The sequence below is a fragment of the Ovis aries genome, chromosome 7, assembly GCF_016772045.2.
Source record: "Ovis aries strain OAR_USU_Benz2616 breed Rambouillet chromosome 7, ARS-UI_Ramb_v3.0, whole genome shotgun sequence".
NCBI lineage: Eukaryota > Metazoa > Chordata > Mammalia > Artiodactyla > Bovidae > Ovis > Ovis aries.
Window position 1 is genome coordinate 35,351,122 of NC_056060.1, and position 17,479 is coordinate 35,368,600.

The window sequence follows — 17,479 nt, forward strand, 5'->3', positions numbered from 1 at the left end:
CATATTGTCTTTATATACAATAAAGTTTAAGGTTTAAAATAGTTGCATGACCAGGTGAGGGCAGTAGGTAGAAGATCTGATGCTTCTCTTGTGTTAATGGGTTAAGCAGTTCTGATTATTAATAAATCTATTTCAGTCTTTCTGTTTAATTAAATTGAAGAAAGATTGTTCAGTACAGTGCTATTTAGTATGGTCTCTATACAGTGCTAATATATAACTGTTTGTTATTAGTCTGTGATGAAATAAGTATAAAAAGCAAAAGGAGATATTTAGAAACTTTTGCCACAAGTTGATAGAGAAATTTTTATCTATTAAATGTAATACTGAAAAACTTGATCTTTGTTTTTCTAGTAATTTATTTTACTGTCTTTTCAAAAATATCAGTCTGTTTGTGACAGGTAATTAAGAAATTTATCCTTCACTGCAGATAATTTGAGAAGCACTGCTCTGGTGTGCTGAATTTTCTTAAAAGAGAAACAGATCCTTTCTGACTGCCCCAAGAGTCAGCACATACAAACCGTAATTGTACTATTTAAAGTTTGCATTAAAAATTTTTAAGTGTTGTAATAGAAGCAAAGATTACATCCTTTTCCTTTTGGAATCCTGGAGACTCCCCCCCCCCCCCAATATTTGGAATGTTTTGTTGTATGAAACTTACAGATTCGGGAAGAAGACAAGGATCCAGTCTACTTGTACTTTGAAAGTATGATGACTTGTGCCCGAGTTCGAGTGTATGAACGAAAAAAAGAGGAAGAGAGACAACCATCACCATCACCATCTCCATCATTTCAGCAGCAGGGCTCATGTCATTCTAGTCCTGAGAACTGTAGTGTAAAGGTGAATTCCTTATTGCATAGATTTCTCTTTTTAACTTCCAATTCCTTGTTGCTAGTATTAGAATTTGCATTACTGTTGGTATAATATGAAGTAATTCTTTAGGGGCAGAGAAGGTTTACATAATGTGCATATCAATTTATGTTTCTCTGCATACCTATTCTAGAACATATTCCCTTAAGGTCATTTTAAAAGTATTACTCTTTCTGAAGTTGGAGTAATTTTGAAAATTTAAACATTTTTGGTTTTAATAATGTGGTTTATTAGGATTTGATCTTTCTGCATTGGTGAATTTTCTAAATAGTTGAAACTTGTTTCATTAAACATCAAATATTTTTCCTTTTTTACTAGAATTACACTATAAAATGCAATGTTAATTGTTTTCTTGGTAACTCAGTCACTATCACAGATGTTAAACAGCAAGACTACTTGTTTTTATGGTTGTATAGTGTGATGGTAATGTGGATGTCAAGATGTTCTTTGAGTACTTTAATTTTTCTATTATTTTAGGCTTCCTTGAGATTTAATTCGTATGTCATAGTCCCTTGATATTAAATATGTGTTGAACTGAAGTATTTGTATTGTTCCCTTTGTCAGGAGCCAGCTTCTGAACAGCAGCCTTTGAAACCACTCACTTGTGACCTGGAGGATGATTCTGATAAATCACAAGGTCAGAATGAAAACTATGACTTATCATTTGATAGTAATTATTAATATATAGATATGGACTATACTAATAATGAGGGGGAACCAAAGCTACCAATCCAGAGCATGTCTCCCTACCTTGTTTCTAGTTTTGGTAAAAATAGACACTATAGGTAAGTTTTTTTTCCCAGTTTTTTGCTGTGTTTAACTTTCCTGTTCTAAGAAATACAATTTGTTGGTATTCGTGGTATGTTGTGTTGTAAGAAACAGAATGAGGTCGGTGATTTTTTTAAAACTCCTTTACAAACCTCAGCGATTTTGACATCATTAGTTACTGAAATTTTACCTGAGATTTTCAGTAGTTGCTGCAGTTGGAGAGTACAGAGGGAAAAAGGAAGGAGTATCACTGATTTATCTAGTAAATGTTACAGCTGGAATTAGTATGATGAAGGTAGTGTCTAGGGAATTAACCTTTTGTTTTTGATTGTGCTTCTTAAGACATCAGACATTTAAGCAGCAGTGTCTGCTAAACTTTTTTTATGGCATGATAAACATACAAAAATGATACTGTTGCTAGCACATTAAGGCAATTGGAAAGGATGCCTATTAGCATGATCACCCTGAAGGCTGAGGGAATTGGCTATCCTGATGTATTGATCACTGTACTACATTGGTTGGGAGATCCTGCTATAGAAATCTAGCTAGTGAAATGTATATTTAGTTAATGTGTTGCCATGAATGTAAACATACTTGAGTTGTGAGTGGTCTTGCATGAAATGTAGAAGTGGAACAATCAAATCCAGAGGCACAGAAGTAGTTCAGAAATATTTGCAGTGGAAACTAGAGGTAGAGTGCAAGGTTTTTTCCCCCAACAAAAACATCATCTTTCTTGCTGTTCTTTAGGGTTGACTCTACCCCTCACATATTACAAAGCATCTTGCAAGTGTCTTTGCTTTGCTTATATGGATAGCAAGTACACTATACTAAGTAAGCCTAACCCTGCTTATATACTTTGTTTGCAAGATAGTACCTTCTTATGTAATAGTTAATGGCTTTTTAGAGCAGTCTCAAGAGGGATTCACTTTTATTAAGAGAGCCCAATGAGTAGAATAGTGAAGACTATTATAGTCTGATTTTCTGGAATCTTTTTCTATTTTTCATGGAAAACTCCCAAATTGTAAGTGTCAGTTTACCACTGAAAGTCCATGGGAATGGGATACTGGACAACTGTTGAATATCTATGCCCCTGGCACTTTTCTGAGAACTCAGGAGAAATGAAAATCTTTCAAAGTTCAGTACAGAATGCTATAATACAGAAATATCTTTCAATTCCTTATCAGAAAAGAGCTGGAAATCTTCCTGCAATGAAGGGGAATCAGCTTCTACCTCCTATGTGCATCAGAGGTCACCTGGTGGTCCCACCAAACTGATCGAGATCATCTCAGACTGCAACTGGGAGGAGGATCGGAACAAGATTTTGAGCATCTTATCCCAGCACATCAATAGCAACATGCCACAGTCACTTAAGGTGGGCAGCTTCATCATTGAGTTGGCTTCTCAGCGAAAGAGCCGGGGTGAAAAGAATCCTCCTGTTTATTCTTCTCGTGTGAAAATCTCTATGCCATCATGTCAAGATCAAGATGATATGGCTGAGAAATCTGGATCAGAGACTCCTGACGGTCCATTATCCCCTGGGAAAATGGATGATGTCTCTCCCGTGCAGACAGATGCCCTGGATTCAGTGAGGGAGAGATTACATGGAGGCAAAGGTCTGCCCTTTTATACAGGGCTTTCTCCTGCAGGGAAGCTTGTGGCCTATAAACGTAAACCCAGTTCAAGCACATCTGGGCTTATCCAGGTGAGAATTATCTTTAATCTGGATGTAGCACCTTTTTATACTTAGGTACCACCTTGATTTTTCACAGCCCTTTGTGGGCCTTATATTATTTATCTTTGCATTCCCTGGGAACTGGGTGACAAAATCATCATCTCTTTTTGTAATAGGCCTAGGTTAGATGCATACCTAGGGTGAATTTTTGGCACATTTACAAACAGAAAGGTAGAGCCCTGTGTTAGCTTATAGTTTTCTTTCTAGTCTTCCCAGAAAGTTGCCCTTAAGCTGTTTTACCTAGGCTATAGTGATATTTTGACAGTCAAGCAAGAATAGTAAGGGATTCAGTCTAATTCTTGGGATTATTATTAGCAGATAACTTTTAAAATGAAGTGAAGTTAATTTTTTTAAGATAAGCAATATATGTTTGAAAACTTGGGAGAAAATTTAAATTTAGGAAGATGTTATTCAAATACATAAATTTTTTAAAAAATTGAGCCACAGTTTACATATTTTATCTTTATTTGATTCATAGAGTTCTTGCCAGTCTAATCATTATTATAGGGCAAATATCTATATCCTTGCTACTTAGTACTTCAGAAAGATATGTTAGTAAAATTACACTGGCATGTAGAAAATCTTTTTGAAGGAAAGTTCTGAGGTAAAATGTAGTCATAGGTCCAAAAGAGTTTCCTTTTGTTCAGTGACATTGAATGCACTTTTATATCAGAGTACCAAATGTGGGGTCGTGTCTGACATTACTGCTAAGGTTGCTTGACTTTACTAGCTCAACTGCTTCTCTGGGTTAAGGGTTATGCCACCATTATAACTGATCTACTTAATTAAAAACTTTCTATTGCAGTTGCTATGTAACTGCTTCTGTTGATATTTCTTAAACTCTTAATAATGAGAGTGTTTTCTCCTTGTTTCATTTACTGATTGATGCTTTGAGAATAGCAACTTATCTGATATTTTAGTGAGACTAGGCCCTCTTCAAATACAGTCATAGAAATTTTGTGTTCTCCTGTCTGGGACTCAGAATGCCCCCATAAAATACACACCTGCATAGCAGTCAGGCCACTGTAAGGTATGCTTTGGGAAAGCTGCCGAGTAGTCTTCAGAGCAAGTCCCAAAGGAGAAGACAGGAGTATCTGATCCAGACTCCACAGAGCCTGGAAAACTGTGTAGGAAAGTTTACTCTAGGATGGAAAGATCATATTCTTTGGATCAAACTCAGGGCAAATATATACTGATCTGTCTGGAAATAATAATTTTACCTAAGAAACAGAATAATTTTGTGTCTTAGAAGAGGGAGTAGCTTGGTGTAGCTATTCTCCTCACCAGTTCTCTATTAATTTAGAGAGTAGGATTTTCTCTGCCTTACTCCGCTTCCTCACCCCTTTAAATAATGGAAAAGAGAGACAGAAAAAGATTTCGATAGTCATTTAGCAGTAAGACATAGAGAACTCCATTCTTGTGTCTAAGATGGGCAGTCTGTCAACTCAGGCAATAGAGAAGAATCTTTACCTCATTCATTGATTCACTTTCTTTTGACAATTTAGTGGCAACTTAAAAAAAATTACAATGAATTTCAACTAGCATTTATTTTGAGTCCAAGTTTTGTGCAAAAGATGAAGATAGTTGACTTCAAAATTGAATTTTTTGAAAACTGAAAACTAAGGTGACTTTGTGGCTTAGGTATTTGTAACAGTGACTTTCTCATAAATTAAAGCAGACTACCATGTATTTTTCAAATATTAAGGACCCTTGTGAGAAAGTTTCATTATGCCTCTGGTCTCATCAGAGAGATTCTGTGGAACTCAGTTACTCATTTTTATGCTGATGATTATTAATAACTCAACCATAATTGCTTATTGACAAGTAAAACAATTGGATGATTCCTTAGATTTGACTGTACCTTCCACAAATCTAGAACGCAGGGATGATGAGTTTCTAAGATTCTGTTTTTAAACTTCCAAAATGAAGGAGATGAGATTAGCTGAGAATATCAGATGGCAGCATTTTTTTTCATCTCCTAAATACTCAGATTATACCAAATGGGAAAAGTCCATTTCTTTTTCCCTTTAAATCTGAAAAATAGACTTTTAAAACCTTGTAAAAATGAAACCCTTGTCAAGGGAGATGAGTTAGCAAGAGAATTTTATCTTTACAGAATTTCTCTTTGCCACTTGTTTCAGGTTAATGGTAAGAGTTACCCGCAGGCTAAGTTGCTATTGGGACAGATGGGGGCATTGCATCCAGCCAATAGGCTAGCTGCTTATATCACAGGCAGGTTGCGACCCTCAGTCCTGGACCTCTCAACCCTCAGTACTGTCATCTCCAAGGTAGCATCCAATGCCAAGGTGGCTGCATCCAGGAAACCACGCACCCTGTTGCCTTCAACATCCAATTCCAAAATGGCATCATCTTCTGGCACTACAACAAATCGCCCTGGGAAGAACCTGAAGGCATTTGTCCCAGCGAAAAGACCAATTGGTAAGTTGGACTGTTCATACGTTTTGGGAATGGTTGGGATTTGGTGCTGGGCCAGTGGATACAGATATGGAGGTTGTAAAGCTTAGAGAAATATAGAAGTTGGTACTTTTTTTCTTGATGTTTATCTTGCCTGAATTTAAATATTTTTTTAGTAACTCTTCTGATGACCTACAATACTAAATAAATTGAATTATAGTTAGTTTTATAGTTATTTCCCAGACTTTTGGACTGGTTTTGTTAACATAGAAAAGACTTAGCTTTTTAATTTTGTTTTGCAGAAGGGAATACATATTCCTAAGTACTCTCCCTAATTTACTATTTCTCCTATGAGAACTGGTATTTTTGGTAACCAGTCGTATGTATGTTCCCTGAATTTATGAAACCAAGGAGCCAGCAAAATCAAAATGCATTGAGTTAGTATAGACTTAGAATAGAAGGCTCTTGTAAAACAATTCTGGGAACATTGCTTTATTATATTTATCCCTATTCTGTGAGTAAAAACCTAATTTATTTAATATCTTAGTGTTAAGAGTCTATAATAAATTGCCTCCTTGAAATCATTTGTGTTTTAGAATTGATAGTATATACAGTTGATTTTATTGCATTCCTCTTTTTGTTTTTTCACATCTGTTTAGAAATGTTAAGTAAAAATGTCATTTGCTGTGTTTTTATTCCTCTTAATAGGAAATTGAAATCTCTGGCTAAATGCTGGAGTTGTGTGAAGATGGAGTATAGGCATTGCCTTAAAAAGAACTCTTTCTACCTCTTGTTAAAAAGGTAGCTTTAACTGGTGATTAAAAAAAAAAAATCGTCTTATCCTGCCCTCTTCTGAAATGTCTTTTTGCATTTTTCTAAAATGCAAAACTTTACTGTTTTGTAAAAGGACAGCAATAAAGAGGTAGAGGTGCTATTACACAAGGAAGTGGTGCAAACAACTTTTAAAATTAGAATTAGGAATACAGTTACCTTACTTTCTTCCTGTTTTAGATGAAGTTGTGTGCTGCTGTGCTATACAGTCTTATTAGTGTTCTGGCAGTTTGACTGTATTGCATAACCAAAGGAGTTTCAGAAGGAGCATCCAATTTTATTCCCTTCAGTTATTAGAATTTTGAAAGTTAGGTTTGTGTGGACAGATATGTTTGACTTCTGTGAGTGGAAATTACAGGTAGATAGTACCTGTAAGAAATTGACCCAGTGGTGCACAATAAATGTTGATAAACACAATCACTACAAGGATGAAATATGAGAACTGAAGATTTTTGACCTGCAAATTTTTATTTGCAGCGGCTCGACCCTCTCCTGGTGGTGTGTTCACACAGTTTGTGATGAGTAAAGTTGGAGCCCTGCAGCAGAAGATCCCTGGAGTTAGCACACCCCAACCCCTAACAGGGCCACAGAAGTTCAGTATCAGACCTTCTCCAGTAATGGTCGTCACACCTGTGGTTTCTTCTGAGCCAGTTCAGGTGTGCAGCTCTGTGACTGCTGCTGTCACTACTACCACCCCTCAAGTGTTTTTAGAAAATGTTCCTGCTGTGACACCTACGACTGCTCTATCTGACGTGGGAACTAAAGAAACTACTTATTCTTCTGGTGCCACCATTGCAGGGGTTGTTGAGGTCTCTGAAACTAATACCAGCACTCTTGTAACACCTACCCAGTCTACAGCCACTTTGAACCTTATCAAAACGACTGGGATAACTACCCCTGTGGCTTCAGTTGCTTTTCCTAAGTCTTTGGTAGCATCTCCTCCAACCATAACTCTTCCTGTTGCTTCCACTGCCTCCACCTCCATAGTCGTGGTGACCACAGCTGCATCTTCTTCCATGGTGACCACACCAACTTCATCTCTGAGCTCTGTTCCCGTTATACTCTCGGGAATTGATGGGAGTCCACCAGTGAGCCAGAGACCAGGTAAGGCCTAGATGTTACAAGCTGGTTTATTTTATAGCTGGTTATATAACGTTGTGGTTCTGATAGAATTACAGGTGTATATCAAATGTTTCTGCTAAAAACTGGAAAAAAAAACAAAAACAAAAACAAAAACCCTTTACATTCTGCAAAACTGAACACTAAAAATGATGGACCTCATGGTAAATAGGGGTTAGGACAGTCAGTGAACATTTGTGCAATTTTGTAACCATTGAGTGAGTGAAAGTCACTCAGTCATGTCTGACTCTGCAACCCCATGGACTCTAGCCTGCCAGGTTCCTCTCTGTCCATGGAATTCTCTAGGCAAGAATACTGAAGTGAGTAGCTGTTTGCTCCTCCAGGGGATCTTCCCAACCCAGGTATTAAACCCAGGTCTCCTGCATTGCAGGCAGATTGTTTACAGTCTGAGCCACCAGGGAAGCCCCAGAATGCTAATAAAAATTGTTAACCTACGAGATAAACAACCTTAACAGATGGTTTAGTGGGGCTAGAGATTTTCTCAGGAAATTAAAAATTTTCAAAAGCATTAGAATGGAAATGCCACATATGGGAGTGGAACTCTGAGCCAGTAGAGCAGCCATTAAAGTGGGTGCAGGAGGAAGTGCAGCAGCTTTTGTGTGTTGAGAGCTAAGGGCTCATATCTCTGAGGGAACCAAATGTAGGTGTGCCCAGTTTTGGGAGTGGGAGGGCTGCTGCTTTCTATTTAAAAAGGACAGATCAGAGGGCTTCTGTTTATGTTGCAGCCAAGCTGAGGGCCTTTTCTCTCCTTGCTTAAAATTAAAATTCTAGGTCCTCTCGCCTAGTACGAATCATGTGTGAATCAGCCCAACTCCTATATACTATTGACATTCTCTTAATTATACATAAACTGATTGAAATAGGAAAGCATATTTCTTTGTTTAGGACTCTGATATTTTATAAGTCAACTTTTTAGTTAAAATTAAATTTTTTCTCTTGTTGGCTTAGTTTAAGTGAATTTGAAATAGAAATAGTTCACACTTTGGTCACTTTTATATCCTAATTCAACCAGCTAAAGTAAGTTGTTACCTTAGTAGACTCAAAGAAGAATTAGTATGGAAAGGAGTGTGAGAGTTGAGGCTTTGCAGGATATAGTGTGTGTGTTAGTTGCTTAGTTGTGGCCAACTCTTTGTGACGCTATGGACTATAGCTGATGAGGCTCCTCTGTCCATGGAGGAGGACAGACAAGGGTACTAGAGTGTGTTGCCATCGTCTTGTCCAGAGGATCTTCCTGACCCAGGAATTGAAGCTGGGTCTCTTGCATTGCAGGTAGATTCTTTACCATCTGAGCCACCAGGGAAGCCCCTACAGGATATAAGGTGGAATAAAATAACTGACAACAGTTCTGTCTTGGCTATTGATAGTTTTCCTACTAAATATTTTTGTCTTCAGGGGCATTAAATCCCTATAGATATTTTAGGAAAGAAGGGATTTATAAATTGAAGTGCTGTTGAAAGGAAAAGTGGATGACAGTGTCAACACACATACCAAAAAATGGCCAATAATACTTCAAAAGTAAGATTGTGTTTGATGAAGCCTTTCTGATTTCCTTTTGAAACTCACAGTTCACATCTTGTCATATTTTAACTGGTCACGTCTTCTAAATCATGTATACCTTTCTTTATATTATTAATTATGTCATGAAACTGTGAAGTTGTTTACCTTTTGTAGTTCATTTTCTCTCAGATTTCAGTCACTCAGAATATACGTTCAGGTATTTTGCTCTGATTCCCATTTGTACTCTCATATAATTGATTTACTATTTTTATTTAAATCAAGTCAGTTGTTCACTTAAGTATACTTTTAAAAAGAGCAGTATTACTATAATTGGAAACCAACATTACTTGCCAGAATGGAGGATAGTCTCTTAAATAAATACTGAACCAGTAATAATAAAAAGTATCAAATACTAGCCAGCTCCTGTGTGTTTTTAACATGTGACTTGTTCTCTGTTAATGAAGAAAGTTAGAAAATGTTGGCATAGTCTTTTTTTAAATGTTAATATTAAAGACAACATCAGAGACATAATTTCTTCTGTATTTAATCAAAAGATTAAAATTCTGACAGTATAATATGGTGTTCTTCTATATAACATACCACCTAAAAGTATCTTATGTAATACTACTTGAGGAAATACTAGTTGTATATTTATCTGCTCTTCTATAAATGGAGCTGACTCACATCACTGCCAACTTCTAAGGAAGTATGTGATTTTGTTATAATTTCATAAAGTGGATCCCAACTCGGGGATTTAGACCTCTGACTTTTTCATTTGACTTTTCATCCTTTTGTCTTTCCCTTCTAACCCTCTCACCCAGGGCAATAAATAATCACTTATTTAATGTGTATATTAAAGGCTGCTTTGGGAGTAATTTGGTTTAGAATCATTCTGTAAAACTCAATTTGAATAGAAATTTTCAGGAAATAAAGTATGTTTTAATTTAACATGTTTCTTAATCACATAAGATAGACGATTTTTCTGTTTGTTTAAAAAGTTGCACACTATTTTTTTTTAATCAGTTTGATCTTGTGTTATTTTTCAAAAGTAATCATGGATCTTCTGTAGTAATTTGTCATGTAAATGTTAAGGAGCATCACTTTCTTTTAGAAATTTGATACTTTTTTTGGGCAGAGTGCATATTACATATTAAAATCTTTGTTTTGTTTGGCTTGTTAGTGTTTATGTTTAGTGACAAACTAATGAAAATTTTTATTTAAAAATGTCAAAAAAAGAATAGTTGAAAATAATAATGTTAAGGAAATTCAGTAATTTGAATGGTAATATTAGATCACTTTCATTTATGCTTACTATTATTGTTATTCCTACTTCTTTATTCCTGTGACCGAAAACTCATACTGTTTTTTCCCATATCCTTGGTGTTTTCTTCCAGACATTGAAGTGCATCTTTCAGTACTATTAATGTTTTGAGATCTCTTTTAATTCACATCTTCTGCATTAAATGTCTACCTTTTCTGTTTCAAAACTATGTTTTGCCTCTTCCTAACCAGGCTTTATTTCCCCGCTTCTTTGATATCTCTTAATTACATTCCATTTTTGGGGGATATGTGTTTTTTTTCCTTCTGAAAAATAATTTTCACAAATCTATATGCTTATTCGTCAATTAACTTTAAAGGCCAAGAAGTTTTTTTGTACCTTGTGATTTTTAGTCTTTGACTTTGTCTTTCTTGAGTAAGACCTGTTAAACTACATAGCCTGTTAAGTGTTAACAGCCTGAATTTTTAAGTTGAACAGAAAATTTACTTGAACTTTAATGAGAATCCAGGTTTAGAGGCGTTGCCCATGTTCTTTCTTTAGGCAGAAGTATTATCTCTTTAAATGTACCTCTTGACAGTTGATACTTTCTTTAACCAGTCTAAATGTAAGGCCCTGTAAAGTCTGGTTAATACTTAACTTTAAATTAGTAAATTATTCTCAGTCATAAGTCCTGTAAGTCGTATATCATGGACATACAGAATTTTGCTAACTCTGTATTTGTAGCATGGTTAGATTCTTTGTCATAATTATTTTTTCCCAAGTATTAAAGGGAAATTCTGATACTATGTTTCCATCTCCTGTTTTTCAGAAAATGCCCCTCAGATTCCAGTGGCTCCTCCACAGGTCTCTCCTAACACAGTGAAACGTCCTGGACCTCGACTGTTGTTGATTCCAGTGCAGCAGGGTTCTCCTACTCTTAGACCTGTCCCAAACACACAACTTCAGGGACATCGGATGGTCTTACAGCCTGTTAGGAGTCCAAGTGGAATGAACCTGTTCAGGCACCCTAATGGGCAGATTGTCCAGCTTCTCCCTTTGCATCAGCTTCGAGGATCTAATAACCAGCCCAACTTACAACCTGTCATGTTTCGGAACCCAGGTATAAAGTTAGAGATATTTTTGATAAGTTCTCTTCTCTTGAATCATTTGGTCATGTGGTATATTCATATACTAGGATTAGTCTTATCAGTCTCTTGAAATCAATCACCTGTTAGAAAAAAATATGTACTTTGAAAGTCTTTGATGTGGCCAATGGTGATTTAAAATGCTTTTTTTTTCTCACCAGGGTCTGTGATGGGAATCCGTTTACCCACTCCTTCCAAACCATCAGAGACTCCACCTTCTTCGGCTTCACCCTCTGCTTTCTCCGTTGTGAATCCTGTAATTCAGGCTGTTGGGTCTTCTCCAGCAATGAATGTTATCACTCAGGCACCATCATTGCTTTCTTCTGGACCTAATTTTGTGTCTCAGTCTGGTACATTGACCCTGAGGATTTCCCCTCCTGAACCACAAAGTTTCACAAGTAAAACAGCCTCTGAAACCAAAATAACCTATAGTTCAGGAGGGCAGCCTGTTGGTACAGCCAGTCTTATTCCTCTCCAGTCTGGTAGTTTTGCCTTGTTGCAGCTCCCAGGACAAAAGCCTGTTCCCAGCTCCATTCTTCAACATGTTGCTTCACTTCAGATGAAAAGAGAATCTCAGAATGCAGACCAGAAAGATGAAACAAGCTTTTTAAAAAGAGAGCAAGAAACTAAGAAGGTTCTACAGTCAGGAGGAGAAGCTGTAGAGCCTGAGACTAATATAATAATAAAACAAAACTCAGGAGCTGCTGTCTCAGAAGAAACTCTGAATGATTCCTTGGAAGATGGGGGTGATCATTTAGATGAAGAATCCCTTATAGAAGAAGGGCCTTCAGCTGTTAAACCTTCTGAGCATGTCTATAGCACTGGCTCACACACAGGTGAAGACTATAAAGATGTTGAGAAAGAATATGGGATTAGGAACCATAACAGTTCCAAAGAAAAACTGACTGTTCTAGAAGTTAAGACCATTTCTGGAAGAGCCAGTAACATCCAAAGTGTGAATAATGTGCAACTTAAAAAACTTGGTGATGTGAAAGTGGAACAGCAGAAAGGCTTAGACAATCCAGAGGAAAAATCAAATGAATTTCCAATTATCTCTAAAGAAGAAAGCAAAGTTGAATTTTCAGGCAGTAGAGTTGTGGAGCAGCAATCTAATCCAAAGCCAGAGGCCAAGGAGAAGGACTGTGGAGAGTCTCTGGAGAAGGACAGCATTAAGGAGAGGTGGAGAAAACACTTAAAGGGCCCTTTGGCCCAGAAATATGTTAGAACTTCACAAGAAGGCAAGAATGAGACAAATGAGCAATTAATTAAAGAAACAAAAACTTGTAAGGAAAATTCAGATGTGTTTCAACAAGAACACAGTATCTCTGATTTACTTGGAAAAAGTGGAACTAGTGAGAATGCCAGAATTTTAAAAACTGAATGTGATTCTTGGAGTAGGATTTCTAGTCCTACAACCTTCTCCATTGTCCCTAGGAGAGCTGCCAAAGGGAGCAGAAGGGACGGACATTTTCAAGGTCACTTACTGCTCTCAGGAGAACAGATAAAACCAAAGCAAGAGAAGACGGGTGGGAGCAGCAGTACTGATTTCACTGTTCTGGAGTTGGAAGAGGATGATGAAGAAGATGAGAATGAGAAAACCGATGATTCTATTGATGAGATTGTGGATGTTGTTTCTGACTACCAGAGTGAGGAGGTTGATGATGTAGAAAAGGTGGTGAGCCCATTTTTGTTGTGACTGAAACCTCAAGAATTTAAATGATTCATTAGAGACAATAGCTTTTCCAGAAGATAACTAAGACCTGATACATTCAATTGGATGCCTAGCTTTAAATCGTGATTAAATGACTTTGTAGTTTTTAGGCTGTGTCAGTCAGGTAACATTTATTGAGCTTATATTGTGCTTTGAGACTTCTCTGATATTATACAGGAAGGCTGGTTTAAGCCTTGGGGGAATAGATGCTTTGAGAGTCCCTATCAAATTAGGTTTTTGGTTTTTTTTTTAAGTCCTAAAATCACTACTTCCATTTGATCTCAGTTGTTTTTTTTTCACATTTTTTTATGCAAAGTTATTGTAGCTTATCTGGTAGATATACATAAGAAACGGAATGGGTGGCCTTAGAACTGGAAGATAATTTGTCTATCAGCATTTGTAGAGATGTTTTTTGTTTTGGAGAGAAATGAAAAACATCATTTAATAATTTATTATCACCCTGCCTAAAGTTGCTTTCTAACCATCTCCTAAAATTAAATAATTAGTGTCTAGAATTTATATTCTAACCTCTGGTCATCTTCCTTTGTAATTTGACCTTTATAATTTATTATTTTTTTATTTTGCCGAAGCCATTTTTATAGACTTCTGTGTAGAGTTGTGTTTGCTGAGCTAAGTAATTGAGCATCAGTATGATATAGGGCAGGAGTTGGGCAGACTTTTTTGTAAAGGGCCAGTTTGTAGTTATTTTAGACTTTGCAGGCTATATGACTTGCTTTTGCAGCTACTCAGTTGCTGCTATAGAGGGAAAGCAGCCATAAACAGTAGTAAGTGAATGAGTGTGGCTGTGTTCCAGTAAAAACCTCAGTTACAGAAACAAATGGGGGTGCTGTGGTGTGCTGTGCCCTTCCCCTGATGTAAAACATAAGGAGGTTATAGCCATCTGCGTGGGGTGTCTTGAAATTGAGATAATATGGCCCTTTGCAGTGATTCTTGCCATGGCAGTTTTAGAATTTCACTCCTTTTGAGATTTGTTCTCTGTGTTACCTGGTCCTCCTCTGTTAATGCCTAACTGTCTTAGGCAGATAAAATATAGCAAAAAGGTTTATATTTTAAAACTCTAAAATGTCTGTGTATTGAAATATTTCTATGTCGTTATTTCTGAACCTCACCTGTCTCATTTGTAAATGAGATGGTTAATGCATTTGCCTTGCATTGTATCTATAACCTCATCCTTTTTGAGGACTTACATCTGTAGATAGTTTAGGAGTTAGTTAGATTGCCAATCTTGTTGCACTTTTTGCAGTCTCATTATAAGTCAGCTTAGATAAGCATCAGACCAAAAACAGTCCAGCTTTATTTTAATTAAAATTTTTTTCTATTATGGCTTATTATAGGATATTGAATATACTTCCATGTGCCATAGAGTAGGATTTTGTTGTTTATCCATTCTATATGTAATAGTTTGCATCCGGTCCATCCCTTACTCAACCCTCCTCCCCATAGGCAACCACAAGTCAAAAACAGTCCTGCTTTAAAATCAGTGAAAACAAACAAACAAACAAAATCAGTGAAAACTATTGCTATCAGTAGAACTGACTTAATGGAACCTTTAGAATGTCTTAGTCATACAGAGTGGCATTGCTTGAACTTCCAAATAGGAAATCTGACAGGTACACTGGCCATTTTAAAGTAAGGGCATTCAGATTTAAATTATACAGTGTATTTATGTATATGTTTGACACCTGTGATAGCTTTATGCCTGTATTAAGCATTGTATTGGAATAGTGTAAGGAAAGTTGTGAGTAACCTTTTTAATTTAAATCTTCCCTGATTAAGTTGGATATTATTTACAAAGCCTCCAATTAAAGCCATGTAATTACATATTCTTCAGTTTAAATATTATAAAGCATCTGCCTACATTATTATTCAAACTTTTGGGGGTTTGTTGATTCAGATTCCCAAAGTTAATTTTAATATGAACTGATTAATATACAATATTTAGATGATGATTAAATTGGGGATCATAAATGATGACTTGAGTCATTTATGTCTGTTAGCCATAGGGAGCCTGTAATTTGGAAGTAAGTAATTTTTCTGGTGAGATTAAAATAGAGCTAATAAAGTGATAGGGATGCTTCATTTTGTGTTGTGCTTCTTTGGTACAGTACCATTATAGATAACATTCTCTGTTTAGTTTCTGGCATAATAAACACTTTTTAAAGGTGGACTTCGAAATTCTATCTACATAGCCCATAATCCATATAGTTTATATGCAAGCTAAGTTACTTCAGTTGTGTCTGATTCTTAGTGACGCTATGGACAGCCCATCTCCTGTCCCTGCGATTTTCCAGGCAAGAATCCTGGAGTGGGTTGCCGTCCCCTCCTCCAGGGGATCTTCCCGACTCAGGGATCGAACCCGTATCTCTTACATCTCCTGCATTGGCAGATGAGCTCTTTTACCTCTAGTGCTACCTGAGAAGTTGTGAGTTTCTTTGGTAGGTGCTCAATAAATGCTTACCGATTGACTCATCTTTTGGTATAATAAGCAGTACAGCAAGCCTGGGCTTCTTTTGGTATCTGAAATTCTTCAAAAGCTCTCATTCTGTGGGATTGAGATACTTAGAAGATTGTCTGGGGTATATTCTGTTTGCATATCTGCCTTGGATATGTTTTTGTGGGTGTTTAATATGGGGTTAACCATGAGGCACTGTTACACTAGCACTTGAGTTTTTCTGCTTTCTACCTTCTCCCTCACCACGTTTTATTTGATTGCTATTTAATCTTTAGATTTATGCAACTTTAATATATCTATACTTGAATTTGCCCACTTGCAGTAATATTGAAACATCAGCACAGCCCTTTGGAGACTGTCTCTTTAGTCTAATCTTTGTTGGGTTGTGAAAAAGTTTGTTCAGGTTTTTCTATACCATCTTGGGGAGAAACCTGAATGAACTTTTTGGCCAACTCAGTATATCTGTGATTTATAATGTAGTTCTTGGTTGTTAGCCCTAACCATATGCTGTCTTTATGACTTAATTCCATTTTAAGATTAACAGGTTTAGGGTTATCAGTACTCATGGTTTAAGATCAAGGTTTGGCACTGGTTGGCTTTATAAGGGAAACATTCAGTTGAAAAATTTAGGTGTGCTTGCTTCCCAATGCTTTATTTACTGTTGGACTGCTGTATTTCAGAATAACTGTATAGAATACATTGAGGATGATGATGAACAAGTGGACATTGAGACTGTAGAAGAGCTCCCGGAGGAAATTAATGTCACCCACATGAAGAGCACAGCTGTCCATACAGAGATTTTGAAACAGCCGTAAGTCTTATTTTTCTTTGGATTGTTATTTCTTGTTGTTGTATTGTGACCATAAGCAAAACGTAATGTTCTAGTCAAGAGTTTGGGTAACTGACATAGTTCCTTTATTTCTCTAGCTTTTTTTCTTATTAGTAGATGAGGAAAGGAGCTGAAATTCAGAGGTAATTAACTTCCTTGTTATTGCCAGGAAACAGTATATAAATGTGAATAACATGCTTTCCGAGCCAGATACATGGGCATTAAAATGCTAGTTTTGCGAGTTTGCAGCTGTTTACCCTTTTGGGCAAGTGTGTAATCTCTCTGACTCTTAGATTCTTTACCTATGAAACGAGGAAAATGCCCTTTTTTAAGGCATTAAATCAGATAATATATGAAATGACTAGCATAACTGACAGTGGACTACTCAGTAAAGTTCTTTATCTTTTAAAGATATGTTTGTAAATTCTAAATTCGGTTATTTCGCTAGTTGAATGGGTGAGGTACAGTTAGAAAAAATTTTCTGCCTGTTCAGCTGATGAGATGAAAACACAGAGAATGATAAGATGACTTAGGAAAAAAATGTTATGCTTTAGTAAACCTTATATTGATTAGGAATTGGCTGGGGTATGAGGGAAAGAAGGTAGACTTATTTTGTGCCAGACATTGTGCTTTTTAAGCTATTATATCATCAGCTACCTAAAGTAGCAATGAGTTGAGAAACAGTAATTCTTCATTCCTAGTTGAGAAAGTCTAAGGTAGGGATATGGTGCTATTTTTCTTTGATCCAGGGCTATTTGGAGGGTCCTTCAATTACCTGGACTTCCCAGTTAGTGCTAGTGTTAAAGAACCTGT

At 36.5% G+C, this 17,479-nt stretch overlaps 1 protein-coding gene across 39 annotated transcripts in view; it reads left to right on the top strand.

Annotated features, from left to right (window-relative positions):
* MGA (MAX dimerization protein MGA) overlaps window positions 1-17,479 on the top strand; it is a 150,445-nt gene that overhangs the window by 118,352 nt on the left and 14,614 nt on the right. For 6 of the 39 annotated variants that reach the window (XM_060419077.1, XM_042253008.1, XM_060419075.1 and 3 more), the window contains 8 exons: window positions 661-837; window positions 1,432-1,504; window positions 2,820-3,337; window positions 5,509-5,806; window positions 7,091-7,717; window positions 11,338-11,628; window positions 11,815-13,325; window positions 16,518-16,648. In XM_060419077.1, the coding sequence (XP_060275060.1) occupies window positions 661-837; window positions 1,432-1,504; window positions 2,820-3,337; window positions 5,509-5,806; window positions 7,091-7,717; window positions 11,338-11,628; window positions 11,815-13,325; window positions 16,518-16,648 (3,626 nt within the window). Of the gene's footprint in view, window positions 1-660; window positions 838-1,431; window positions 1,505-2,819; window positions 3,338-5,508; window positions 5,807-7,090; window positions 7,718-11,337; window positions 11,629-11,814; window positions 13,326-16,517; window positions 16,649-17,479 lie in introns of those variants that run through there. The other 33 variants (XM_060419079.1, XM_004010468.6, XM_060419081.1 and 30 more) reach the window with 19 other exon arrangements.